General features: G+C 37.7%; 4 protein-coding genes across 9 annotated transcripts; 3 read left to right on the plus strand and 1 right to left on the minus strand.

Annotated features, from left to right (window-relative positions):
• The first annotated feature begins 1,505 nt into the window (after window positions 1-1,505).
• MYB4R1 (myb domain protein 4r1) lies at window positions 1,506-7,496 on the plus strand. The gene is made up of 9 exons (XM_068452710.2): window positions 1,506-1,979; window positions 2,577-3,064; window positions 3,561-3,760; window positions 4,129-4,299; window positions 5,074-5,388; window positions 5,532-5,690; window positions 5,770-5,919; window positions 6,004-6,198; window positions 6,399-7,496. The coding sequence occupies exons 1-9, from the start codon at window positions 1,592-1,594 to the stop codon at window positions 7,240-7,242; spliced, it is 2,910 nt and encodes a 969-aa protein (XP_068308811.2). The 5' UTR covers window positions 1,506-1,591; the 3' UTR covers window positions 7,243-7,496.
• A 1,177-nt stretch (window positions 7,497-8,673) lies between these two features.
• Window positions 8,674-11,021, minus strand: LOC137713759 (small ribosomal subunit protein RACK1). Its single transcript, XM_068453109.2, has 2 exons — window positions 9,996-11,021; window positions 8,674-9,020 (listed from the first exon to the last, which is right to left on the minus strand). Exons 1-2 carry the CDS (start codon window positions 10,875-10,877, stop codon window positions 8,922-8,924), a joined length of 981 nt encoding a protein of 326 aa, XP_068309210.1. The 5' UTR covers window positions 10,878-11,021; the 3' UTR covers window positions 8,674-8,921.
• A 7,350-nt stretch (window positions 11,022-18,371) lies between these two features.
• Window positions 18,372-22,361, plus strand: LOC137713204 (peroxisome biogenesis protein 3-2). Of its 2 annotated transcripts, none has more exons than XM_068452476.2 (7): window positions 18,372-18,785; window positions 19,039-19,203; window positions 19,312-19,502; window positions 19,626-19,756; window positions 20,859-20,986; window positions 21,293-21,520; window positions 21,827-22,361. In XM_068452476.2, the coding sequence occupies exons 1-7, from the start codon at window positions 18,772-18,774 to the stop codon at window positions 22,074-22,076; spliced, it is 1,107 nt and encodes a 368-aa protein (XP_068308577.2). In that variant the 5' UTR covers window positions 18,372-18,771; the 3' UTR covers window positions 22,077-22,361. The 2 variants fall into 2 exon arrangements, with proteins under 2 accessions (XP_068308577.2, XP_068308578.2); XM_068452477.2 differs by having other exon boundaries at window positions 18,461-18,785; window positions 18,982-19,203.
• A 1,102-nt stretch (window positions 22,362-23,463) lies between these two features.
• Window positions 23,464-25,902, plus strand: LOC137713869 (pre-mRNA-splicing factor SPF27 homolog). 5 transcript variants are annotated; one of them, XR_011065340.2, is made up of 8 exons: window positions 23,464-23,836; window positions 23,935-24,110; window positions 24,181-24,264; window positions 24,765-24,834; window positions 24,923-25,056; window positions 25,139-25,197; window positions 25,294-25,492; window positions 25,639-25,902. XR_011065340.2 is itself a non-coding variant. In XM_068453222.2 (7 exons), the coding sequence occupies exons 1-6, from the start codon at window positions 23,579-23,581 to the stop codon at window positions 25,191-25,193; spliced, it is 777 nt and encodes a 258-aa protein (XP_068309323.1). In that variant the 5' UTR covers window positions 23,491-23,578; the 3' UTR covers window positions 25,194-25,197; window positions 25,639-25,902. The 5 variants fall into 5 exon arrangements, 1 of the variants encoding a protein (XP_068309323.1); XR_011065341.2 differs by having other exon boundaries at window positions 23,491-23,836; window positions 25,300-25,492; XR_015955435.1 differs by having other exon boundaries at window positions 23,491-23,836; window positions 25,294-25,377; window positions 25,639-25,861.
• The last annotated feature ends 1,375 nt before the right edge of the window (window positions 25,903-27,277 follow it).

Here is a 27,277-nt window from a genome sequence, read left to right on the forward strand (position 1 = left end):
AGTATATAGGCCCATGAGATCAAAGTACCTTGCCGGCCGTTCCTATATGTGAATTTCAATGATCGCACATACTTCATGTTATCTCGGTTGTATTGTCTATGCATTTGACTTGAAAATTTACTGTGTGTGTGAAGCTCAATGACCATACATATTTCACATTACCTCAATTATATTATCTAAGTGTTTGATTTAAAAACTTGCCAGACGCAAGTGACCGAGTTGAAATGAATCTCACATCTTTTCATACTAAAAAAAATTGTTACTAACAAAATCCAAAGAGCATCCTGCCATGCAAATCCAAAAGTTAATTTTCACTGCATAAGTCAAATAGTTGGTTGTTAGATATCTATCGCTCCATCGCAATCTGATGCTATTATATTCGTAATTCATGTCCCACTACGACAAACCTCATTTTATCCACCAGTCCATTGTCTACAAAAAATTAATTTTTTTTGGCAATGGAAAATTCAAAAAGGTTTTCTCATTGTTTGAATTTCTAATGGAATACGTGGCCACTTGCTTTTTTTCTTTTTTTTTGCACACCATTGGTTTGTAAATTAGGTTTTCCCTTTTCTTTTTTTTTGTTGTAAATTAGGTTTAAAAATTGGCTTAATTAGAATCTTTTACATTTTTCTAACTTGTTTAGACTAAATATATGTTCTTTTACTAATATTAGTTTAACTAATGTCTTATCTCTACTAATTAATATACCACTCATTGTCAACCAAAATACTATAAAATTACCAGTTTAACTAAAATAGAACATGAATAAGAAATATGAGACAGAAATGTAATTTCACATAAACAAATTTTGATGTTTTTTTTCAAAGTCTCACCGACATGTAATCTTAACATATCTCTAATTAAAAAAAAAAAAATTCTCACTCCCACATTCTCTATCACTCTCTTCCTCTCTCCTTCTATTTCAAAAACAAAAATAAAAAATCACACTTTGTGTGTGCCCATATGCTAGTTATCATTAAAAAAGAGTAATTGATTTTTCGTTATTATATTTAATTAGTTTATTCATTCATTAAAACGTCATTAATACTTTCATAATAAAACTTCATCAATTTGTTATTATTTAACGCACAATTTAGATTCTAAACGTACCAAGAAACAAAATGTACCAGGAATTCAAATATACTTACCAATATTATTGATAATCGCATGTACCAATATAATCAAATCTACTTCCAATAAAATTGTAGAGAAAATATTTAATCAAATTCTTAAAAGAAACATAAGCTTAACAAACGAAATTGAAATCGATTGCACTATAAAGCCCAAATGAGCCCAAAAATAACAGAAATTCAAAAAAGCCCATGTTCAAACCCAAACGTTTGTTGGGCCATTAAACCCAAACGTTTGCACTACAAAGCCCAAATGAGCCCAAAAATAACAGAAATTCAAAAAAGCCCATGTTCAAACCCAAACTTTTGTTGGCCCATTAAACCCAACTTGGAAAAGCAGGACGTATTTAACAAAAAAAAAAAAAAATCATTAATTCCCAGAAGAACTCATTCGTTAATCGTTACCAGAGCGCGCCGGAACGCTCACGCCTCCTCCCGCACTCTCACCGTCGCACACAATGTCTCCTCCCTCCGATGACGACCAAGACCAGTTTTCCGTCGACGAAGAAGAAGAAGACGATGACCTTTTCGAAGCGGACATGGAAGCCCTACGGCGGGCCTGTATGCTCACCGGCACTAGCCCCGACGACCTCAAAAACGACGGCGGCGGCGGCAACGACGACGAACGCCAAACTTCTGCCGACTCAGAGTCCGACTCCGACGCCGACGACGATGACCTCGAGTTGCTCCGCCAAATAAGGAGCCGGTTCTCGAATTCGTCCGACGCGTGCGAGCCTCTGTCTCTGAAGCCCTTGTGTACTTTGCCGCCTGATGCCTCCGGCGACGAGGAGGACGATTACCAGACGCTCCTCGCCATTAGGAAACGTTTCTCAGCTTACGGGAACGGTATGCCTTACACACAATGTATATGCTTGTTTGTATTTGATGCGAAAAGTTTAGCTTTGATGAATTGGTTGATATTGAATAGGTGCTGGAATCAAACTAGTTCATCAGGATAAGGACCTATAATTACTTAGGGAACAGTAATTAAGTAACTTTTTCTTGTCGTTGCGCCTTGATTCGAAATTCACTCCAAAGCCGTACACTTCAGGGACAAGGATTTGTAAATTTGTAATCTTTAGCTATCACTGAGTAACTTGAAGGTGTTTCATTTTTTTAGCTACATTAGGATTTGGAACTTTGGAGTACGATTTTAAGGATTCATCCGCTGAAATTGACTCATTTGAGGTCGGTTTTGTGGCAAGCATTGCAATGGTACTTTTCGGCTCAATGCCACAAAGAAAATGGTGTTTTATTCGAAGTTTGTCGTATATTTGCATGATTGAATTGGAGCTAAATCGAGTTCCTGAGTCCCTTTCTGGATTTGATGGTACTTGAAGTTGAATGGATATGCTTAAATATTTTGTTGTCATCTTTTTGCGAGATTTCATGTCCTCATCCCCACTTTAATTGTACCTCATACAATATTATTTGGATTTTCAGATACTCTAGAAAATGATACAAAACAGGTTGGTTCCTGTTGCAAATCGGTGAAGGAAACTTGCGATGAAATTTCTGCTATCAGAAATGATGCTCTTGAAAGGTTTCCAGATCCTGAAGATGCTGATCTGGCCACCAATCCACTGAGTGACAATGCAGAGGGACAGTCTTCTGCGTTGATTGTGTGGAATCAGTCAGATTCTTGCAGCACGTCCATGTTGCCACGCAAAGACTCGAGCTTCCCAAAGGCTGCTCAGGTGTTTATGGATGCCATTAAGAAGAATAGGGCCAGTCAGAAGTTTATCCGGAATAAGTTGATCCAAATTGAAGCAAAAATTGAGGAGAACAGAAAACTGAAGGAACGTGTTAAAATCCTTAAAGACTTTCAGGTTTCTTGCAAAAGACGAACTTGGGAATCATTGTCCCAAAAGAAGGATCCTCGTGTCCAGTTAATTTTACCGAAAGGGCCAAGGGTTTCCAGGGATTCAAAGGTTAGTTGCTTATTTTTATAAGCCGTTCCTAAGTTCTCTCAAATCTGTTTTGATGATTATTAATTTTTTGGTATTTTTGAATTAATTTTGTACTTTAGGTTTAGGAGTAGTTGGTCAGAATATACTCTAAAGTTCCACTTGTAATAATATTCAGCCCTGTGATTGTCATTTTCCATGACAATCTTAATATGATTGTTTTATGGGACATTTTCGTTTTTTGTTTGTTTCTCCTTTTATTATAGTATCTCTAAATTCTCTTGGCCTCATAATTTTGATCAGCTCAATCGATGTTTTAATTTGTATGCTTGAACATCTTAGTCTGTGGTGTAGTGAAAGAGTAAAGTAAAAGAACCGTGTTGATTACTAATCGCTTGGCCTAAGGTTGCATGAGTGTTTGAAAAGAAATGTTCTAATTCCTTTCAGCAAGACTGTTCGCTTTTATTACTGATGTTTTCTAGCTTCCTTCTAATGCCTGGGATATCTATTGTTTCTGCAGGTTCATGACAAAAAGATCTCAGCTTTGTTATATGGCCCAGAAGAGAACTCTCATGTCGCTAATTACAGAATGACGATGAAAAAATATCTGGATTCATTATATCGAAAAAAATGGTCACAGGTAGAAAGGGAAGCCCTTGAAAAGGGTATAAAGCAACAATTTCAAGAAATGGTGCTCCAATCTTCTGTTGATGAATCAAGGTTTGTTAGGTCTTATTTTGTTTCTTATGGTGGCATGTTACGTGATTTTTAATGTGTCCTGTGAAACCAAACAGAAGTTTTGAAAGTTCAGAACGAGCTTTAATATAGTTTTATTTTTGACATTCATGGATGGAAGGCATATATCTCTATCCCAATATATTATAAGTACAATTCGAACGATGTGATTCATTATGGTTTGTAGGAGAGTGCGAGTGTAGAATGCCTTTGTTTGTCAAGCTCGTTCTTGGTTGAATACAAAAGGAGAACGTGATTACCTTGACTGCAAGCTGTAATTTTTTTTTTTATATAACGAAACTTTACATTGTTTCTTAAACATGTGTTCTCTGACTCCACATAATCCTTGACAGTTTTTCCGAGAGACCTTGTGGAGAATCTAATCATATTGATGACATTTTGGCTTCAATCAAAAGTCTTGAAATTACCCCAGAAATGTTCAGAGAGTTCCTGCCTAAGGTTAAATGGGAACAGTTGGCTTCCATGTATCTCCCGGGTCGTTCTGGTGCAGAATGTGAAACAAGGTATGAGATATTTTAAGTGGTTCCTTGTTGTTGCAGAATTAAACTTTCTAATGGGTTATTCATTTTCATATTTCTATGTTGCCCAAAATTTGAAATAAGTTTCTTTGTTGAATCAGTATGTTGGCATACATCATAAATACATGTAAAATATTTATATTATATGTTATTTGAAGAATATTCATGTTAAGTTTTTGCTTCCTCTCTCTCTGAGTGCAACCTTGGAAAGAGACCTTAGCTGAGTATATGGTTTATCACACTTCCAACTTTATGTTTATAATTTTACAAAAATAGTCGGTATGGTAACTTCATTTCATAATATTTGTGTGATGAACAAGTATGATTAAGTAAGCAACTGAACTTAAGAGGTTTTATTATACCTATTGCCATTTTACTGGAATGGGTTAATTTCATTTTGTTTCGTGCCTCAAAGTGTGCCGTTCTTGACTGGTGTTTTTGTCTCTATTGATTTTCCTGAAGCATTTGTATTCTTCAATGAAGCGAGTTTTGGCAGATGTCTATGGGGTCACCATCACAGACACATTTACTAGTGTTGGATTTAATTAAAAAATGCAAGGTCAGCATTGGTCATAAAGGTGGGACCCATACATGACGTGTATTTTACTCATAACAGTGTGTTGAGCGTGCCTGTGATAATTGCCATCACAGATGTCTGTGATGCTTTCATTAACTGTGTCTGTGAGTCCACAATAACCGTATTCAAATGGCAGCATCTTCCATTTCTTTTAGTTTGATTTATCTAATTCATCCTTGCAGGTGGTTGAACTGGGAGGATCCTTTAATCAATCGTAAATCATGGACTGCAAAGGAGGACAAGAATCTTCTGTATTTTGTCCAGGAGAAAGGGATCAATAATTGGTTTGATATTGCAGTGTCATTGGGGACAAACAGGACTCCGTTTCAGTGCTTGGCACGGTATCAAAGGAGCCTAAACGCTTCCATACTTAAACGGGAGTGGACCAAGGATGAGGATGCAAGGCTTCGCTCTGCTGTAGAAACTTTGGGTGAGGGTAATTGGCAGGCTGTAGCTTCTGCATTGGGAGGACGAGCTGGCACCCAGTGCTCTAATAGGTTCGTTTTTCTGTCTGTTTATTTTCAAAATTTTTGGAGCCCCCTATTGCTAACTCAAGAATCCCATTTCATGCTATTTTGCATTCATCATTCCGTCTATTAGAATCTGGTTTTCTTATGGCAGCATATTTCATGCTTCACAGATGGAAGAAATCTCTTCACCCAACCAAGAAAAGAGAAGGTAGGTGGACTCCAGAGGAAGACAAACGTCTGAAAGTAGCTCAAATGCTTTTTGGACCAAAAAATTGGAATAAAACAGCTCAATTTGTGCCAGGTCGAACTCAGTCACAGTGTAGAGATAGGTACTGCTACCTCTTCTCAAGTTAAGCTCAGAAACTACCAATTGGAGAAAATTGTTAATTTTTTTATTTCTTTTGGCAGATATGTCAACTCTTTAGAACCGTCTTTGAACTATGGTGAATGGACTGAAGAAGAGGACTCAAGATTGAGAGCAGCAATCGAGGAACACGGATATTGCTGGTCCAAAGTTGCTGCATGTGTGCCTCGACGTACTGATAATATGTGCTGGAGGTATGACGTCTTGATTTTGTCAAATTCATTTATTGAACCCTTTTGTTGCCTGTACTTATTTTGTATTGGTTTCATTTTGACCAGGAGATGTAAGGTTTTATATCCAGAAGAAGTGCTTTTGCTCAAAGAACAGAAGAAAATCAAGAAGGTTGCTCTTATGTGCAACTTTGTTGATCGGGAGGAAGAGCGTCCAGCCCTTGGCCCCAATGATTTTCTTCCACCGATTGATACTACAACCAAAACTCTAACTTATCCTAAGAAGCAGAATGGAAAATTAAGGTATAATGTTCAAATGCCCAGAAAATTATGTTTGCGATTTTCCCCACCTCTGTTATGTTGAAGCCAACAAAATGTATTTCTACAAGCTTTCTTATATTTTTCGGTTTCTTCTATTAATAAGTGGAGAATGCATACAATATTGTGATATTCTATCTCTGCTTTATATCGTACTTACCATGTCTTCCTTTTATTCAATGCAGCAAAGTTCCGAACAAGACTAGACCCAGGAGGAATAAAAACAATAGTGAAAGTTGTTCAGATGCTCATGGGATAGATAATTCTCATCAGGTTGAGACATCCAACGGACATGATGTGCCTAATAAGAAGAATAATGTTCGTAAACAGCGGCATAGAAGGCGCAAAAGTACTGAGCCAACAGAGGGTCAGGTTATTGTACCTGTTCCTTATGAGCACGTTACACACAAAGAAGAACAGAGGGAAACTTCTTGTTCTGATCAGATTGTTGGAACATCGGATGGAGATGATACTACACTTGCTGTCTTTCAACGCAATAAATCAAAGAAGAGAAATCTTGGGCCTCCCTCAAATGATACGAGAAAGAAGAGAAAGCTTGCAGTTTCTGATTGTTCCGTTCAAGATTCCACCGCCAACAATATCCAGAAGGGAGCTGGATCGCATCCTGAAGCAGCCATCATGGTTTGCGAAAGTGAGCAAGGTGGACTTAAGTTAGACAGCGAGCCTAATGTTGCCTTCCAAGAACCTGTGATCACAGTGGCGGGCGTTAGTCCAAAAAGTGATCATGATGCTGATGAAGTTCTTGCTTCCTTGGGGAAAAAGAAATCAAAGAAGAGGCGCCCTCAAACTTCCAAAAGCAGTCCTCAAGCTTGCCCTCCTTCAAGTGCGACAATGAAATCAGAATCGCTTCCAAAAGGAGTTGGTCTAGGAGAAGGAGAGGGGCTTGATCACTGTGAACCTGTGAGCGAAACAGGGAACAATGGTGCCGAAGGTGATCATGAGGATGGTGATATGACACTAGCTTGCTTTCTGAGAAACAAATCAAAGAGGCGGCGTCAATGTGGTTAAGCATATATCTTGAGTCACTAGCAGCTGTCTCAAACTTCTTCAACTGTTGCAGACTTTGATGTGTAGAGGGAAAGTCTACGACTAGGGCGCTTATACATTGACTGCTTTTTCATCACAATTCGTTCGGAGTTTTTGTGAGATTCATTTTGTTCGACTAGTTTTGTGAGATGTGCACAGGTGTTTTGCTGCGCGACCAATTTTGATGAATTCTTACAACTGTATAGTATTTTTTTATTGAAATTTGATTTTCCGCATCCCTCATTCCCTTTGGACACCATTTATAATTATAAGGAACATAACAATATTTTCAAACATAATATCCTTTTTCTTTTTAACTAGGAACATAATCAACTTCTAATTTTTGAGTGGAAACAGCTTTTTTTTAAATGTTAATGACAATTCTCATTTTTCAATAACTATGTTCTAATTTTCCCAGTATTTGTATATTGCATTATTGTTATTCGCTCTTCAAAAATATCATTTTTTTACTTTATGTCGATTCTTTTTCCAAGAGCTATTCCTATGAAGAGGTAAAATTCTTGCTACACCAAACACAAAGTGCAGTTGCAAGTGGCTAATTACTACAGTGGTGGAAAAGTGTTGAGCCCTTGCATGAAAACGACTCCGTCGGTGGCATATCTAACATCTAATCTAACAAAATTCTATCATTTGATGAAAAAAAGAAAAAAAAAAAAAAAAAAAAAAAAACAACAACAACAACACAGAGTGCAGTCACAATCAATATTTGAAAATATCCAAAAATCCAGGGAATGATATGGAAAAAGGGAACTTCACCCCATATCAGCAATATTGTTGGAAATCGGTCAATTTCCTTGATATTTTCAGGAAATATCTAGTGTTTGCAGACAATTTGCAAAAAAATTGTAGGAAATACCCATGAGCCTATTTATTCTTTATTTTTTAAAATTCTTTTTTTATGGTATTAGTTTACTTTAATAAAACTTGTATTGCTTTCATGACAAATTTTAATTACGTTATGTATAATTTATTCTTTCTAGTGAGATGTTTAATCCTATTACTTGTCATTAGAAGAAAGTTTTTCTTCTCACATATCACATAATTACTGTTTACACACCATCGAATCAATAATTCTTGATTTATACGTGTGTTGTAGCTTCATATACCATTCCACAAAAAATAATTTTAAATTTTCATGTTTTTTAACAAATTTTCATCATTTCTATCGAAAGCAATCGATATCAATATCGAATATTTTCACAAATTTATATATCGATATTTGCACCGATACTAATATTTTAAACACTTGTCACAATTCATCCGCTTGCAAGCAACTCCAGACTGAAATGCCATCGGAAACTTTGAACCGCGATCGCCGGGTTCAATATGTCGAAGTCGAACCAATATGCCAAGGTAGTAAGCACATAAACAGAGTATGAATATAGGTGAGCATGCTAGTAAATATTGAATTTGATTATCAAATTCTATGCTTAACTCGAGATCAAAAGCCAATATCACATCTTAATTTGAAAACCGAAACTAAAATAGCTTGGCCTCAAAGCCATATATTGTCAAACAAAATGATAAAAATCCAGCAAAACCCTAAATAAAACTTTAAGACCAACTACATTTAAAGAAGGTAACTCAGTTATCCTCGAGAAAACATAAGTTCTGGAAATCAATCACTCGGAACTTCAATTTCAACGGCCGATACCCCAGACTCTGATAACTCCGTCAGTGTAGCCACTGAACAAGGTACTGCCATCAGCGCTCCAGTTCAAACTTGTACAGTATATAACCTGCAATTCAGAGCAAGAATTAAACAAACCGAAACAATTAAAGTTCGGCCATTACTAGTATGTACAAAGATTAAGAACCAAACAAAACCAGTCACCAAATGAAAACGCTAGTAATCACGCATCATAATCCACAATGCTAAGAGTCATTCTTATTAGCAATCAGATTGGCAACTTAATAATCCTTCTACGAATGCAGTGACACAAAGTAAATACAGGTCGGAACACATTGTCAAAGCACTCAAGCGATGCGGAGTTCCTATCAGGGCCTCAAATGCTGTAACGAATGTGAATGAAAAACCAAGATTTGAGCTAAACACCAACACTATATGAAATAAGCAAAATGAAAACCACCATGGAGTTGACGTTACCAAAAGAATGTAACTTCCATATTATGAGTTTGTAACAGGGGAAGAAAAGACAGACATCACACAAAGCTCAAAAGTAATTCGAAACAAAACAGCATTATCAATTAGTGAGCAATGCACGTCATCTTCAAAGAAAACACTTGTCAAAAGACTTGAAGCTGAGCAAAGCAGAAACTCTACAGAGTAAAGTTCAGCTCATTGTGTATGATCATTATAGGGGATACGAGGGCCAAGACGAAAACGATAATCAACTCTACAATCGATAGGAGGTTCATATCCAATGCAAATTACACAACAAATCCATACCGTTATTCCAACTATCTTCGGGTCAGCTGCCAACGTACTAATACCAATAAACAATTAAGATAAAAAACCAGCTACACATAGGTAACAAAATACTACACTATACATACCACGTTTGCGATAACAAAATAAGAGAAGTAACAAATAGACAATATAATCAACAAGCAATTTCTTCCAAACCCGAAATCACATTACAGAAACAATCACAATTGAAACACAAAAGTTAGCAGGTGATCAATTGACACAAATGAAAACAATGTGTAACGTACAACCAGTACTAAAACAAACACAGCTAAAAAAAGTATACCTTCTTCTTGTATGAAGTAGCAGCATGGGTATCCTCAGTCTTCTCAGCCTCGGTCTTGAGATCGACCTTCAACTCCTCCACAATGGACTTGCTCTCCAAATCCCAAATCTTGATGCTCTGCTCGGTTGCGGCACACAGCCAGTACCTGTTGGGACTGAAGCAGAGAGCGTGGATGATGGAGCCGGCCTCGAGATGATACAGCCTCTTGCCCTCTGCCAAATCCCAGAGCAGAATTACTCCGTCTTTGCCTCCGCTGGCGCACAACGAACCATCAGGTGACACTGCAACGGTGTTCACATACCCATTGTGGCCCTCAAGAGTGTTCCTCAGCTTGCAGTTAGACAAGTTCCAAACTTTCACAGTCTTGTCCCACGAGGCGGATACAATGGTAGGCTGCATTGTACTGGGGCTGAACCTGACGCAGCTGACCCAATCGCCGTGCCCATCCTGGTCCTGGATGGTGAACTTGCACTCACCGAGAGTGTTCCAGAGCTTGATCGTGCGGTCACGGGAAGCCGATACGATCTGACGGTTATCAATCGAGAAAGCCACGGAGAGCACATCCTTGGTGTGACCCACAAAGCGGCGAGCAGAAACGCCGAGGGCCAAGTCCCAGAGGCGGAGCTCGCCGTCCCAGGATCCAGACAGCGCGAACTGGCCGTCGGAGGAGAGGACAACATCCTCGACGAAGTGGGAATGTCCGGTGAGCCTGCGGCGGGGGACACCGTAGGTCTTCTCGTCCTTGTTCAGGTGCCAGAGGATGATGGACTTGTCGCGGGAGGCGCTGACGATCATCTCGGAGTTGTCGATTGGGATGGCGATGGCCGTCACCATGTCGGTATGTGCCCTCATGGTGCCGCGGAGAACGAGATTCTCACCCATGGTTGCTGCTGGTGGTGGTGCGCGGCGGCGGGTGTGCTAGGGTTTTCTGAGATGCGGGAGGCGGGAGAGCGAGAGTGAGCGTGAGGAGCAAAAATGGGGAGAAAAGAAGAATATATAGGTGAGAGAGATAGGGTTGTGGGAGAGATGAGCCAGACCCGAAAGCTCAAGTGAGTGTGTGGGCTGGGGTTGCTTTAAGTTGGTGACCCGGCCCAGAATAGTTGAGGCCTGGCGACAAACTTTGGGTCTACTTTTGAAGCCCAATTAGATTGTAAAGTTGGGCCTTGTATTGCCAATTAGATTGGAGGTACGTAAGGACAATACATCGATCGTCTTGCACAGGAGTTTGAATTATATTGAGCTTCTGACCTAATGATATTTGAATCCACATTCAAAGTTCGAATCACCCTACTCCGTTACTATGAAATACTTTTTTTGGTTAAAAAAGTGGGCTAAACGCTAACAAATAAAAAAAGGAAACTTTAACGAATAATCCCAGTACTGTTCACTTTAACGAAAAACTATATTTTTACACTAAAAAATCAATCATGGTACTATTCATTTTACCGTTTATTTTATCCATATCGTTAAAACTCAAAGTTTTCAAACCATTTTCATTAGTTTTCCTATAAAAAAAAAACTACATCAAAATAGCTCGAGTTCTTGCAATACGAATTATGTCCACAAAGACGAGCTTGACTTGAGGAGGTCAACTCTTCTTAAGAAAGTCTTGACCTCCCATAACTAAAGCACTCAAAGGTTACCACTTACCAGTGTCAATGTAATTATGGTTTAGCTCACGTTACTAGTGAGAAATGTTGATGTCCCATAGCCAAAATACTCAAAGGGTGTGTTTGTTTGGCATCACTACCCCTCACTGGACTAAACTAGACTAAGTTTTAGTCTAGTCTTATGTTTGTTCCTTACCCGGACTAAGTTTAGCGGGATTAGCAAGGACTCGCCTCGACTGTGTCCCTCACTAACAGGTCTTAGCGAGACCCCCCGATTCGGAAATGATTGCTAAGCTGCCCTCTAATTTGGTCATCTCCCTTCTCATGCGATTCGATCCTCGCCCTGCTCCCTCCTTGCCCAGCTTCCTCATCGTCGTCCTCCTCATCCTCATCTTTGCATCCTGCTCGCCGTCATCTGCTCTTCTTGTTTGGAAAACTTCAAATCCGACATTATTTCTTCGATTTGTTTTGCAGATCGTGATATTAGTGGGCTTTATTTGATTTAGGTGTTTTGAGTTTGAGAAATTTTCAATAATAGACCTCTGCACTTGAACAAATTAGGGTTTTGATTTTTAGGGTCAATTTGAGATTAGAATTTGGGGTTTTCACATTTTATGCCATTTTCAGTCCCAAAATGATGATAATCATCATGAAATTGTTGTTGTAAGGGCAGATGCAAAGTTAAATTTGTAATTTAGGTATAGTTTCAACAGATTTTGGTATCAGGTTAGACTAGAGTTTTTGGATTTTGGCATCGGGTTTGAGAAATGAGTTGAGTTGCATTTAGTAACTACACTCACAAGGACACTCACACACTGTCCTGTATAAATTTCATCTTAAACCTTACGGGTGGGATCTCAATTGTTGCAACAAGTTCACAAGGTTCCAGCAACTGACATGGAGGCCCTTAAATCTCCACTCATAAGTCTGTTTGAAAAGTGTCGTGCACGCAAGTTCATCCTATATGTTCAAGATTATAGTGAAACTAATCCTAAAACACATGAGGGAATGGACTTAACAAGAGTGACAACTAGAGATTTCATCTTATGTCTTACAAGTATGCATATGGTTGTTTTTATTTATAGGTCTGCAAGGGACACAATATCTTCTGCATCTTGCTTGAAGGGTGAAGAAAAATGCTTATTCCCCAACACTAACTGAAAATTCATTGCATTTTGACAGGTTAGGAAGGTTGGTAAGGTTGCAAGAGCTATTGCCATCATGAGCCACCCAATTCCAAACACCAATAAATCTCACTCAATGTGAGTTGGGTCGCAGATCAGATATGTGAGTTCTTTTATCTTTTGTTTGGGACCAATATTTATTTTGCAATGAATGCCATGTGCATATTTGAAAAGGTCATTTGTAACTGTGGCTTTAGAAAAAAACAATCCCATGACTAGGTTGTTTTATGCTATGGCAAGGAAATGGGTTTTCTTTAATAGGAAGAAAGGAATGGTATAGTTTATATGCATACAATGTCTAAACCACAATTTTTAAATTTATGTTGTGTAATTGGATATGCAGTTGCAATGTTATATCGGGTGGAGGGTATAGTTAGTTATATTATTCTATAACTGTTGGAAGGGTTTCGTGGTAACACTTGCTTGATGCATATTAATATTAGGCTTTTTAGCCAAAATGGTCATTGAGATTTGCATAACTCCTCACTTTGGTCCCTGAGATTTCAAATTGATAAAAGTGGCCCCTAATATTGTCTATCATCCATCAATTTGGTCATTTCGTTAAAAAATTTCGTTAAGTTCAGAGTATTTTTGTCAAATCAAGTTCTCCACTTGCTTTTTCACCCTTTTTCTGTCATCTCTCTCATCTTTTCTACCTAAGTCCTCATCTCTCTACATTCGTCCTTGTCGGTTGATAGAGAAAAGAGAAAAAGTGATTAGGGTTTCTAAATTGGGGGTTTGGGTACAAAGATTCGATCGGTGTAGAACTAAGGCTAAAAATCAGAAATCGGTAAGGAATATTTCGAATTGGTGGATTGCGAGGCAATGAAGTTAACTGCAAGATGGCAGACCATTTTCACAGATTTGGGAAGGCTCATAAATATGGTGAGTTGCATTTGAACCATATAATACTAAGATTGTTGATACATTTGAGATACTCAATTATTTTAAAATGTTTAGTTGTCGGTGGTGTGGTCCTAAGGTGTGGGTTTTTGTCATTTTGTATTGAAGGTTGCCTTGGTTTGCGTTTTGGCTTTTTAAATGGCATTGTAGTGGTTGGTGTGTATGTTTACTGTTGTCTTGTAGTGTGGAATAGTTTAAAGGTTTTGGCATTGAATAAGAGTAGGGAAGATATGAGGAAGTAGGGTCCTCTGGTTTTTTACATCTAACCTTTTTGCAACCTTTTCTTCATTTTGGTAAGCTTATTGATTGAGTGTTTTCCATTCACATTTAATAAGTCTGTTTTTTGTGGAAGTTGTGCTTTCTATTCACATTCATAGTTGGAAAGCAACACCGACAATAAACTTTATAGGTTTTTGCATACAGATATAGCTCCTCCTTATATATATATATGTGTGTGTGTGTGTGTGTGTGTGTGTGTATGGGGTTGACATTGAATAATGATTTTTTTCTTTGCACTGTACTAATACATCCTTATGTGAATAATGGTTTTTTGCATTGAATAATGCAGCTAACCCGGATAAATTCACTTACAAAATCCACCATGGGGGTCAAATCATTCAGAAGGGAAGTCAACAAAAATGCATTGGAGGTGAAGTTATTTTCTTAGATTGGGTTTCAGCTGATCAACAATCTTTGGTGAAATGTCATGATATTGCAAGACAATTGGGGTATCAATTGGAATTAAACATGCATAAAAAAAAGCCTACTGGGATAGGAATTGTTGAAATGACATGTGATATAGAAGTTTTGGCTTTAATTGATGAAATGGGAAAAAAACAGGATAACAGAATTATTTATGGTTGACAAGAAGAAGAATGATGTTGGTAAAGGCTTAACTAATGTGGATGTATCAGTAGAGCAAGAGGTTGAGACAGCAAATAAGGGAGATGTTGTGTCTTTTCTTGAAGATGTTGAGGGACGAAATAGGGAAGATACAGATGTTGAAGGGGAGAAGAATGAGGAAGTTGCAGATGAGGATGTATTTAAAGACAGTGATTATGAGCAAGATTTTGATATTGAGCTGCAAGTTGATTATGAAGTTGATGATGATGAGTTTGAAGAACATGTAGACCAACCTATTACAGAAGAGCCCGAAAAAATGAGGTTTGTAGGAGAGATATCAGATGAGGATGCTAATTCTTGAGACTTTCATAGCCTTGAAAATGAAACTTCACAAGAAGAAGATGAATTTGATGAGGTAACTAGCATAAAGAGAAAGAGGCAGCGGAATAAGCCGACACCAAAGTTTAGAGAATGGCATAGAGGTACAGACTTGAAAATTTTTGACTTTTGCAATGGTATGCTTTTTCCTAATAAACCACAATTGAAGGAAGCTATCATTAATTACAGTGTAATCCCTTGTGCTCACGCTATTGCTTGCATTCTAAAAAAAAAACAAGATGTTGCTTTATATGTTGATAAGTGCCATAAGCAAGCATCTTACCTCAACGTTTATGCCCCTATTATTTCACCCTTCTCTGGTCCAGATCAATGGTTAAAAGTGCCAGATACTATTACTATTAAACCTCCTTTACACAAGAAACAAACAGGCAGTCCTAAGAAGAATAGGACAAAGGAGCCTGGTGAAAAGCCACTAGTGACAACTCATGGTGGCAATAAGCTAAGGAAATGAGTTTCACATAAACCATATACATGTCAACAATGTGGACATGAGGGCCACACAAAAAGAACTTGTGGAAATGGGGGCTCTACAAGTCAGTCAACACCAACTCATGGCACTTATGAGCCAAGTCACACAACTGCAAATACACCAGTGACAACTCAAGCCACGCAAGAGCCAAATCATTCAGTTGTTAACACATCTACACTAGAGGTATAATCTGTTTTGTGTTGTATTTTATTTTATTTTTTTTAATTGTAGGTTTTGATAATGAAAGTGAAGTCCATTAAATTGGTTGATATTGTAGGTGGGCATGGGCATGGGAAGAGGAAGAGTAAAAGGAATGGGAAGAGGAATGGGAAGAGGGAAAGGCATAGTATCTAGCTCACAACCCACTCCACAAGTTCAAATGGTACATCAGTAGCCCTTTAGTGTTTCTGTTGTTTATTCTTTTCCTTTTTTTTAAAAACAATTACTTGTGTAAATTGTGATAAAAGGAGTAGGATTTGGATTTTATAGGATGACTAAGTGTAAGCTATTATCTTTTGGTTTTCAATAGGTACAAGGCTGCATTGGTGTCACTTCCCAAGTAGTGCCACCACAATCACAATCCACCAACAAACGATACAAATCACCAGCAAAGAAAGGCAAGCCTTGGAAGCCTTGAGCATGGAGGGAGTTTGTAGTTTGGATATCACTGCACAAATGGAAGAAAACAAGTTGCAACCATTTATTTTCTTCTTTTTTTTGAATTAGAACAGTTGGATATTGATTTTGCAGTTGAACATTGCTGTGAAACATGTGGGATGTTGTTTTTTGATGTTGAACATTTGAACATATTTTGCTTTTAGATATTTTGCAAGTTATAATGCTGATCATGTTAAAAATTTCATGTAATGGAACATGATATCTCTTTTTGTTAATTCTTTTGATTTAGCCTTGTCTATGGATTTACAATATTTGAACCATTCATTTCATTATATTCAAGTGTGCAAACTGTACAATTTTTTTTCCAAAAATTAACGAAAGGGAAAAGGTCAAGTACCGTTTACGATGATTTACTTGAGTTTGATGCCAAATTGTTTTTAATAATGGTTGAAGAGTTGATATCACTGTCAAAATTAGCAACATAGGGGTATTTTCTGAGAGAAATGAGGGAACTAGGGTGAAAAAGCAAGTGGAGAACTTGATTTGACAAAAATACCTTGAACTTAACGGAATTTTTTAACGGAATGACCAAATTGATGGATGATGGACAATCTCAGGGACCACTTTTATTGATTTGAAATCTCAGGGACCAAAGTGAGGAGTTATGCAAATCTCATGGACCATTTTGGCTAAAAAGGCTTAATATTATCCTACTATCATTTTGAGTCCAAACTACTACCAAAAGGAGAAAACAATGGTATTTAGAGCAAGCCTCTGGGGAACTCGTGTATACTTTGAACCCATAGCTAGTTGGTGGATATTTATTCTTCCCGAGTTATCCCTATTTATTTTTTGTTGTATTTTCTTATTACTGGAGGCTAATTCTTTGGTGCTTTATTGACTGAACATGTATCTTTTATGTTGCTCCTACTCTCACAATGTTGCTCCAAAGGGAAAATTTATTGCATTTGTATCAACAGACGCAGAGACTGATCATCCAGAGACTGAGCTAAAGCCAGGGATTGACCTTTTAGGTCCTGGTGACGAGATATTTTTTTAAGACTTATGACATATATGAGCCTATTAATGAATCCACTTTGGACAATTGCTTTATATGAACCGTAAGTCTTATTCAAGCCTTGACCTGTACTGGGCACTCTTCAACATGATTTATGCACGCTTGACAAAAGGCTTCTTATGTTTAACAGAGTTATGATGCCTCCACACACTTTGAGTGCACTGTCTTGGATGTACTCAACATGTACACCTTAATAACAAGGAAGGTAAGAAATACAATTTTATGCATTGCCCAATTAGTTTGGTTTTGTTGTTTTTGATTTCATGTCATCCTTGAAGTCAATGGACATTTCCTTGATTAACTAACTTGCGTTTGTTTTGTTTTTTTTTGTTTTTTTTTTCTTTTCTATTTCATAGAACCATGTCTTTCATATAAGGTTTAACCAAATTTCCTGGAATGTTTGAGCAGGTTCTTGACCTCAATGTGGACCTAAGTGCTGTTAGCGTTGCAGAAGAATGAATAGCAAAGCTGCATGTGGTGCTTGTAGTGATAATTGTGCTTTGTTCTAAGCACACTGAGCTGCTTAAGTTACCTTACCCGTGGCGTGGTAATCCTCATACCATGGAGGATTATATGAGTTATCACTCACTTTTAATCATAGACTTGATATGTTATATATTGTCATTTAAATGTTCTTCAATTTTCAAATGTCATTTCAAATGAAAACTATATGTCTAGATTTCGGACATGCCCTTGTGTTGGTTCAATGTATTTTCAGGTTGCGGAGTATGTGTGGAAGCATGTAAATAAAATGATAACTTGTCAAAGAACCATTTCTTTCAAGTTAATGATGTGTGGGGTGGATTGGGTTCTAATATACTAACTTTAAACCAAAGGTGAATAATTAAGAAAAACTTTTTGAACCCTGTCGATTGTTGGGAGAACACTTTGTTATATTCATGTTTGGAACAATGCTACTCTTGAATCATGTTTGTTTCTTTCGTTGGCAAGAAAATTTGGTTTTTGTATTTTTATTGAGTCTCAATCTCATTCAATATTATTAATTTTAATGATATCTTTAATAAAAAAGCAATTAAAATAGAACAATAATGTAGTCCTAATATGAGCAAACATCAAACTGGTGACATTGCTGTTTTCATTATCCTACTTCTTAGTTAGACACTACACCAAACGCCTCACTAAACTAATCAAGCTTAGTCTAGTCTAAGCGAGTTCAGCTTAATCCTTATAACTAGTCAAATCCGAGACAATTTAGTGCAACAAACGCATCCAAAAAATGGTCACTCATGTCAATTCAAAAAATTAGTTTTCAAAACGTACGTGTGAAATAAGAATGTCATCGACTGCTGCGCCCCTCGTGCTGGTTTTTTACCGAATTAGCAACATGCAATATAGTGGTTAGAACTTAGAAGAAAGAAAAGTAAATCACGACCAATTGATATCTCCGTCGCCATAACGCCTTCCCTTCCCCACTCGCCTAAAAACCTTCAAAATCCTCTGAAACTCGATTCCCCTTGCTTGAAGAAGAACCGCCGTAGCAATTCACTGCGGGCGGGTTTTCCAAACACCGCTTGCGGCTCGGCCCGAGAAACCACCGCTTCAAATTTCTATTTTTTCCATTTTCCGCTCGGGATTATCTTCTTTCAGTCATCTTCCTCGGAATAACTTCACTGCTCACTGATGGAGGTTTGCCTTTCATAGCACCAAAAATATGCTTTCTTTAAGGTCAGTTTTTCAAATTTGCCGCGTTTTGTCATCTGGGTAACTGTGGTTTGCCTCTGATTTGCTTCAATTGTTCGTTTATTTGAGATTTTCTTTGTTTTCTCTAATGGGTTTTTACATTTTGTTGATAAATTTTGATGGTAGTGAGTTAATGACTTGTACTTTGCTTTAATAATTGTTTAAATTTTCAATTTGGTAGCAATTGAATCTTGTATGGTCACCCACCTTTGATCTTCGTGTGCCGGTTTGATACTAGGGGATTTTGGAGAAGGCATAAGAGGAAGATCGTTGTTGCAACTGGTGTTTTAGGAAGTGGGTATCTTCTGTACAAATTATACAATGCTCACAGACAAAGGCTTGCTGACATGGAGACTGAACTCGAGCAAGAGCGAGAGAAAAACGATGAGCTCATCAAGGCTCAGTTAAGAGAGATTCCATTTCATTTTGTGTACTCGTATATTTTGTTGTCGATTCTTTAACTGCTCATTAGTTGGTTTCTAACGATATTGTTTTATGGTTGTGTTCATAGAATGCAGGCCCATTTTGAGAACATACAAAGAATTGCTGATACAACTACACTGCCTCATGCTATGCACTATTTAAGTAGTCGGATAGCGGAAGAGTTGGACCTTTCTCACCTTACCGAGAGGTTAATGCAAGTGAAGGGGCAACCGACATCTCAAGAGAAACTTGAGTTATGGGATAGACTGAAAATTCTAAGTATGATTCTGTCATTCCTTGTTAATATTTCAATACCATAGTTTATGACTTCTCTTTGATTTGACTAGCATAAAGATATTTATAGTCAGCTCACCTTGTACTAGCATTCTTGTATTTCTGCAGGTTTCTCGAGAATGGTGTCGTCGCTGTGGACAATGACGATCCTTAGCTTATATATTAGAGTTCAAGTCAATATATTAGGGAGACATTTATATATTGATACTGCACGTGGTCTTGGAAGCTCTCTTTTAATTGTAAGAATTATTTCCTTTCCCTCTTTATGCCAAAGATTTCTACTCAATTAGTTATTTCAGCAGAATTGATGATTTTGGTGGAATTGTGTTGCAATACCTATCTAGACAGCATTATTCTAAGCTTACGTAGTCCAGTGCAGCTGATTTTTTGTACTTGCAAATTGTTGATTTATTTGTTTTGCAATGTATTGATGTGCCTTTATTACATATGATGAAACATCCTTGCCGAGTTTTACATTTTGTTAAGCAATCCTTAAGGGTGCAATTAATTAGTACTACTTGTGAACTTCGACATTCTGAAAATGTGTTGCTGGGAAAAGTAGCCTGAAAGTGTTCATAAGCTTGTGAAATGTTACCAAACTTGGATACTGACGTGTAGAGTATCTGTTTCTTCTATGTTCATTTGAAGGCTATCCTATCGCCTAATTTTTTGTTTCAAGGATTGTATATGATATAAACTTATTCAAAGTATAGTTTTTATAAGAGTTATTATTTATCAGATATGGCATCAGTTTCGAACGTCACTTGTAAGATGGTTTCATTTAGGATTAGGGATGTCTAGTATTTTGAAATGACAACTGGGGTGGTGGTTGAGTGACCTTATATTCACTGTTGTTGAGGAGATGATGTTGTTTTAGTGTCGGAGAATACCTCAGTAGAATAACTATATATGTTATTGTTTTAGTGTTGGAGGATACCTCAGTAGAATAAGTATAGTGAAGTCTACACACATAATTCTATTTGAAGGGGTGGGATGCATTTCTGAACAGTGGGGCAGGCTGGATATCAATGAAACAGGTGAGATATGAGTGACAGGAGTGGTGCATGGTTAATATATTCAGAGATCAAGTTCCTATTACGCTGCTTGTCAAATATAAATATTATAGCTGATTGCTGCTTGGTGGCACTCTGATTGATGCTTTCTTGCTAAAAGTATCGTTACTTTTGTTCATTTTACCCACGACACGTGATAGACATTAGTGTTGATTTGCAATACCACTCACATCAGGCATGCTATGAAGTGCACTTTTGACAATACTATTGGTTTTGACGTGTCACTTTAACTTATCTGAATGCAATATAATTGTTATTATGTTAACAGGAGGATGCTGACCTCATTCATAGGGATGACCAGCAGAAGTTTCTCGCAAGTTCTGATTATCTTTCCAGTAATGCCTTGCCTGCTTTAATTTCAAATATCCAGGCAGCAGCAACAGATGTTCTTAATGGGTAAATCTTTGCCTGACCACCTATTAGCATGTTGTATATTTGTCTGAAAATCAAAGGCGGGTTAATGCCATGTTCTATGACATGATGTCCAGGATTTTGATCTATTGTCAATAAATATTTAATACTCGAAACTGCCATAAGTTTATCACTGCCCCCAAGTTTAACAATCTAGACCAACTTCAATCTGACCTATATGGCTGAAGTTGCAAACTTCTGCTGAAAGAATGTAGCTTAACTCTGCCAGCCAAACTTACTTGTTGACTATTAGAGGTCCTAGTAAATAGTTTGGACGCTTTTCATGCGCAGAATGCAGCTGAAGGATTCCTTCAACACCACAATTCTTCATGCAACTATCATAGAAATACTTGAAAAGTTCATGACCACAGGAGAGCCCTATCACTGGGTGAACTACTTGATGTCTGAGGATGCTCGTTGGCATGAACTGGCTACAGCCTTCGGCGATAATAACACACCTCTTCCAGATGTCACCAAATTTGACCAACTTATGTTGGAGACACGGGCAGTAATATCAAGGTATGTCTGCGATGTTAGGGTTGCAACTCATGCTTATTCAAAAGTAACATCAACTGCACAACTCCTTAACATGGAAATGCAAGTTTCAGATACAACTCCGATGCATTTTGGTGCAAATCTCAACATTACCGACCTTAGTAATACAGATTTTGGTGTTACTTAATTCTACCATGCAACTTTATCTTCTTGTTATTCCTCGAAGGATCTTCCTGACGTGCCACCTTTTTCTTTGGTAGTTTTTTTGTTCCACTAATTGGAAGGTGAAATTCGGAAGTCGCTCAAATCTTTTCTGTCTCCTCTTTTCAGTGCTGAATTCGGGAGTGTCGCTGAGACAGCATTGAGAGCAGTGGTGGATACCGTAATAGAAGATATGAGTGCTCAACCTGGAGGAGGCAGTCTAAAGTCGGGAATTCAACTTGCCAAAGTTTTAGCAAGGGTTGCGCAGGCGGGTCCTGCTTTCCTCAAAGAATCAAGCAAGTTCATCCGGATCATACTAAATGTCCCACAAGTTGAGCTCTTTTTCACTCTCATCTACTCAAACATGCAAATCTCATAGAATATAGACTAGCGGCGGACCACAATTTCAGAACTTCTGTTTTTTAAGTATATTTTTGTTGCGTTACGATCAAACCCAGCAGCGGAAGAACGTGCTGATGATTTAGGGGTGTTCAAGTTATCAAAATTCAAAAGTTTGAAAGGAATGATAGAGAAAGATGAGGAGTGTTTCAGTGCAATTGAGTCTTTGAACTAGCTCTTCTACTATTTCTAATTCCACATCTCAAATATTTGTTGTTCTGTAATATCTTTTATATCATGTAAAATGGTCAATACTATATTACTATATGCTTGCTTATTAACTGAACCTGATGATATATCAAAGATATGAAGCGCTTTTGTGAAAAAAAAAATGTTTGAGGTCTCGTTTGGAAAGCGCTTTGAAATAAGGGCTTTTGGGAAAAAAATGTTTTTGAGTTTCAAAATTACTTGAAGTATTTCTTGTAGGAAGCACTTCAAGTAATTTTTCAAATTTTCCTTGCAATTTTACCAAGGATTGGTCCTAAAAATATTTTCACTAAAAGCACACAAGCCCTTATTTTTTATCAGGTGCTTCTTAAAAGCAAAACTTCGCCCGCACCCGTTTGGAAAGTGCTTGTTTTTTAAAAGCACCTTTATTTATCAATGTTTTTTGTTGGAAAAACTCTCGTAGCAGAAGCATATTGAGAAAACAATATCAAAAGTGTTTTTAGTTTATCGAAAAGCAATTTTATCCCCTCTAAAATCTTCCAAACATGCCTGCAGGCCGGATCTACTCATCTCCAACAAAAGGGTTCGGAGGGCTGAAAATATCTTGAAAACCGTCTCCAACCGAGGATCAAGTCAAAGAGATCGTGGGCCCCACTGGACAAAAAAGGGCCAAAGCGCCAACCAGCTGGCCCAAAGGAACCAGCCAGTCCTGTGTCGGGCCGGATTTGAATTCCAACGGTAACTAGCTGACATCATGCTAACATGAGCTAACCGTTATATTTGAATTTTTTTTTACAGATTTTTTTTTTTGACAAAAAAATTTAAATTTTATTTTTTTTAAAGTTGTTGTAGTTTTTAAATTTAATTTGTAGTTTTTAAAATATAAGTTGTAGTTTTTACATATAAGTTGTAGTTTTTAAATTTAAGTTGTAGTTTTTAAATTTAAGTTAGTGTAATTTTTAAATTTAAGTTGTAGTTTTAAATTAATAAATTATGTTTGGTCCTCGGTTGGAGATGGTTTTTTGTGATAGGGTTATGTTTGACCCTTGGTTGGAGATGGTAAGAAATATGACCGCATTATTTATTAAAATATTAATTTCTTGAAAGGCTAAAAAGTTAAAATGAGTTATTTGACCTTTTTTGCGTTGGTGATGGCCTTAAAATTTATGTTTTGGAGACCCAACTAAAAACAGGTCGGGCTCAAACGCTGCGTTTAAGTGACAATTCAATTCAATTCACAAACACAAACCCCCAAGATTTAACACTATCTCTGTCTCTGAAGCTCACACTCAGTGACGACCTCGGCGGACAACTATGGCGGACACCAACGGCAACGGCGGCAGCCATGAAGTTCTGATGCTGGAAGCTCCGCCGCCGGAAGGTCCGGCATGGCCAGGACCTCTAACCAACGCTGAAACCACTGACGCATTGCCCTACATCGACGACGACTACGCCAACCCCGACGTCAAGCGCGAGGTAGACCGCATGGTGGAGGAGGAGTTGCGGCGCAGCGCCAAGAAGCCCGCCGATTTCCTCAAGGAGTTGCCGCCTCTTCCCAAGCCCAATTTCAAGGTCAGTCCCCAAATTCCTAGGGTGTCCCTTTCTAAGGGACTGTTTGGTTGCAGAGTTAAGGAATTTTTTGTGCCTGATTTGTTCAATTTGGATTGCAGGATCATCCGATGCTGGCTAGGGAGTACGAACGGGTGAGAGCATCGAGGCCTCCGGTGGTGATTGATTTTTCGAGAGACAAAGTGGAGCCGCCGCCGGTGAATAAAATGAATGATGAAACTGCTTGGAAGCTTGCTCTCCAGAAAGCTCAGTGCTCTCTGCAGCACCAAGCCGTCAGGTAATCTATACATACAGATGTGTATATATATATATGTTTGCTGGTGATGAAACGAGTGGTTGATTTTCAGGTTGGAGAATTTGGAGCTGATTGACAAGCATGGTCCTGATGCCTGGATTCAGAACAACAATAGATTGCAATCGATTTTGTCGAGGTTCGTTCGTCACATTTCATTTGAAAGCTGCAATATTTTGAGTCACTTCTTTGTTAATTAACTCAGTCTGAGATTTTGCACCCGCATAAACATGACACAGCATATACATATACATAATTCTCGCACATGTACTTATGCACATACACATGTTTGATGGTATGCATATTACCAATTAAATTTTAAATGCACATGTGGTTTATCGAAAGTGTTCAACTGTCTGAACTGTCTGCAGTCAGACGTTCTGTGTAAATATGTGAGGTGGTGCCAACCGCGAAACTGCTATGCAAAATGCATTCTGAAATGTTGCATGACATACTTAATTTTGTGTTTAAGATCGATATTCTCTTACTTTCCCAGACCGTATCAGTGTTATTGGGGTGAGCTTGTGTCACTTCCATATTACAATTCAAATTTCGAATTTTCATGTGCAATAACTGCTAATTCTATGAAAATTGGATTTGATAACGCTTGTCGTAATGTTATGTGTTTATATTTTTCAGGATGCAGAAATTAGCTCAGGAGCAATATCAAAATATCGAAACAGTGAATCGTGAAAGGAAACATCATCAGGTGATTTAACCTATTGACCTGCCGACCTTGTACTTTTATGATGCTATGCTACCTTGATCTGATAAGTTTACTTCTTCATTGATGACAGCAAACCACTGCGTATGAGCTTAATGCTCTGGCTGCTCAATGGAAGGAGCTTTGCCAGAAGAATATAGAAATTCAATCTGCCTGTGTTAAACTTGAAAACCATCTTGAAGAATTGAGGAGGGAAGCGGCCGACGGGTAATCCACCTTTTCCTATCTGGTGTTTTCTCTGGCATTCATTTTGCAAACTTGACCACTAACTAGTTGTTACTCACTTCAGAGGCTGGACCTTGGATGCCAATGCAGAAAATGGTTCTTTATTGACTGCCGAATGAGAAGGTATGCTTTTACGGCTAATGTCATTTGGTTTAGCGTTGATGCTACAGCTCTGTTATATTCTTTTAAAGCCTATTATGATTCGCTTCACGGAATTAGTATCAGGTAGCCATCAGAACCAGAGTTGATTAAAAGCTAGGCTTTGTCACTTGTGCCCTAGAATATGCGATGATTAATTTTTGGGTGTGCTTATGGAGTATTAGCGTTGCGGCGTTATTTGGAAAAGGATCCTCTCCGGATTCACTTTGTGGGGATCGTAGGGATTCTCACATCTTAACCGTTCATCGTACATCGTGCGGTCAGTTTTCGTCAGATACTATTTATGTTTAATTTTAAATAAAAAATCAAATAATTTATAATCACATGATATACAATGAATGGTTAAGAAAGTGAATCCGGATAGGATCCGATTCCGCGATATTTAACCCTAGGCTCTGTAAACAGGATTTGGATGAAGACCCGGCAGAGATCGTGATACGGGAATATTAGCGTTGATGCAACAATCATCATAACATGCAACAACCATCATAGCGTGCAGCTGGATTGATCTTTGTTGCCCTTTCGATGAGTGGTCGTTTTGCCCCAGTTCCACGCGTTGAATCCAATTGTAATTAATCATCGCACATGTTTTCAGTTGGTATCAATGTAATGAAATCTCTTTTAACTATGTTCCCAGCAGCTTTATACATCATCATCCATTTTTTACCAGGAGGAAGAGGATCCTAGAACAGAAATTATTGTAAATTTTTTTATTTAAAATTAAATATAAACAGTATTTAATAAAAATTAACCGTACGATATACAATGAACGAATATAATTGAATATAATTGAAGGATTCTTAAAATCCTCTTATCCTCTCCATCTTTCAGGGCAACACCCAAATTATTAGGATAAAGAAATCTAAACAACTTTCAAGCTCATCGGTAAAGATTTGATTCTTGACACGTTGCGTTTTTAAATTCAAGTAATTATCGTCTGAATATAACCATTGAATCGAATCTATGAGAAAATTGAAGTTGACCAATCCAACTACCATATCGTTACGCATTGCAGATCGAAAGTTTTAGGTTTTAGCATTCAAGCAAAAATTTATCCGAAAGGAATTTTCACACACCATTTTCTAATCTCATTTACTCTGGGTTTATATCGAACTTTTGTATTGAATAAATTAAAGAAGAATCGAGGAGGACTAGGATAAACAAGATGTCCAGAACGAGAAAATGGGTAGGCATAAATTATGTAACAACTACATTGAGAACTAACACTAGACCCAAAAAAGGGCAAATTAATCTGTTAGTACGGGATTTTGGTGTACTGTTGAATTCTTGGACTTCGCATCTAGCGCTCGATCTAATGAGTCATGAGATACATAGATCGATCGATCAACTTTCTAACAGTCCAGGTAAAGTTAAGTGGGACAGCAGCAGCAGGAAGAACTTCCTGAAACAGCAAACATATATATGTCTCTGTCTGGAGATTAGACCAGTAATTAAGCATGAAGAAAACTAAAAAATTTAATAAAGCAGAAGATGAGCAGTAGAGAATATAGAGAATCAGTTAAAAGTTTCTTGGAATAGAGAGAGAGAGAGAGAGAGAGAGAGAGAGAGAGAGGTGTAGAGCTCCCTTCAATCCAAAAAAAGAGGCAGCGTACAGGTAATGCAGCTCCTGAGATATGCAAGCCACAAGCCTATCATCCTTTCCATCGCATCTCATCTGATCTGAGATAGAGGACATATAGGACTCTGGGATCCATAGCTCAGCAGCTCTATCCACCCAGCATCACCTTCTTTTGGACTTCAAGGAGCTCCACTCCGTAACCCTACCTACATATACATACATACATACATACATACATATATATAGCTACCTCACCGACCACTGCTGAAAAACCCTAGATAGCATGTAACATCCAAAAACCCAGAGAAACTTGCGAGGAAGAAGATTAAGATCAGATATCAAAAACGAAAAAAAAAAAATATTTATATATATATATAAATACAGGCATCAAGAAATCAAAACCCTAAACGAAAATATATACTTCCAGAAAATTAGAGCCAAATCATGTAGTTAATTTTCAGACCA

This window comes from Pyrus communis, chromosome 14 (genome assembly GCF_041283825.1).
Source record: "Pyrus communis isolate YQ-2024b chromosome 14, ASM4128382v1, whole genome shotgun sequence".
Taxonomy (NCBI): Eukaryota; Viridiplantae; Streptophyta; class Magnoliopsida; order Rosales; family Rosaceae; genus Pyrus; species Pyrus communis.

Excerpts from the sequence above, each read along its gene's own strand:
- LOC137713869 (XM_068453222.2), top strand. The coding sequence starts at position 23,579 with ATGGCGGACACCAACGGCAACGGCGGCAGCCATGAAGTTCTGATGCTG. Across the intron at positions 24,265-24,764 it reads TTGCAATCGATTTTGTCGAG|GATGCAGAAATTAGCTCAGG; the intron begins GTTCGTTCGTCA and ends TATATTTTTCAG. Across the intron at positions 25,057-25,138 it reads AGGAGGGAAGCGGCCGACGG|AGGCTGGACCTTGGATGCCA; the intron begins GTAATCCACCTT and ends TACTCACTTCAG.
- LOC137713759 (XM_068453109.2), bottom strand. The coding sequence starts at position 10,877 with ATGGGTGAGAATCTCGTTCTCCGCGGCACCATGAGGGCACATACCGAC. Across the intron at positions 9,021-9,995 it reads CTACTTCATACAAGAAGAAG|GTTATATACTGTACAAGTTT; the intron begins GTATACTTTTTT and ends TCTGAATTGCAG.
- LOC137713204 (XM_068452476.2), top strand. Across the intron at positions 19,757-20,858 it reads TTGGAAGCTCTCTTTTAATT|GAGGATGCTGACCTCATTCA; the intron begins GTAAGAATTATT and ends TTATGTTAACAG. Across the intron at positions 20,987-21,292 it reads GCAACAGATGTTCTTAATGG|AATGCAGCTGAAGGATTCCT; the intron begins GTAAATCTTTGC and ends TTTCATGCGCAG.
- MYB4R1 (XM_068452710.2), top strand. The coding sequence starts at position 1,592 with ATGTCTCCTCCCTCCGATGACGACCAAGACCAGTTTTCCGTCGACGAA. Across the intron at positions 3,065-3,560 it reads GGGTTTCCAGGGATTCAAAG|GTTCATGACAAAAAGATCTC; the intron begins GTTAGTTGCTTA and ends TTGTTTCTGCAG. Across the intron at positions 6,199-6,398 it reads AAGCAGAATGGAAAATTAAG|CAAAGTTCCGAACAAGACTA; the intron begins GTATAATGTTCA and ends TATTCAATGCAG.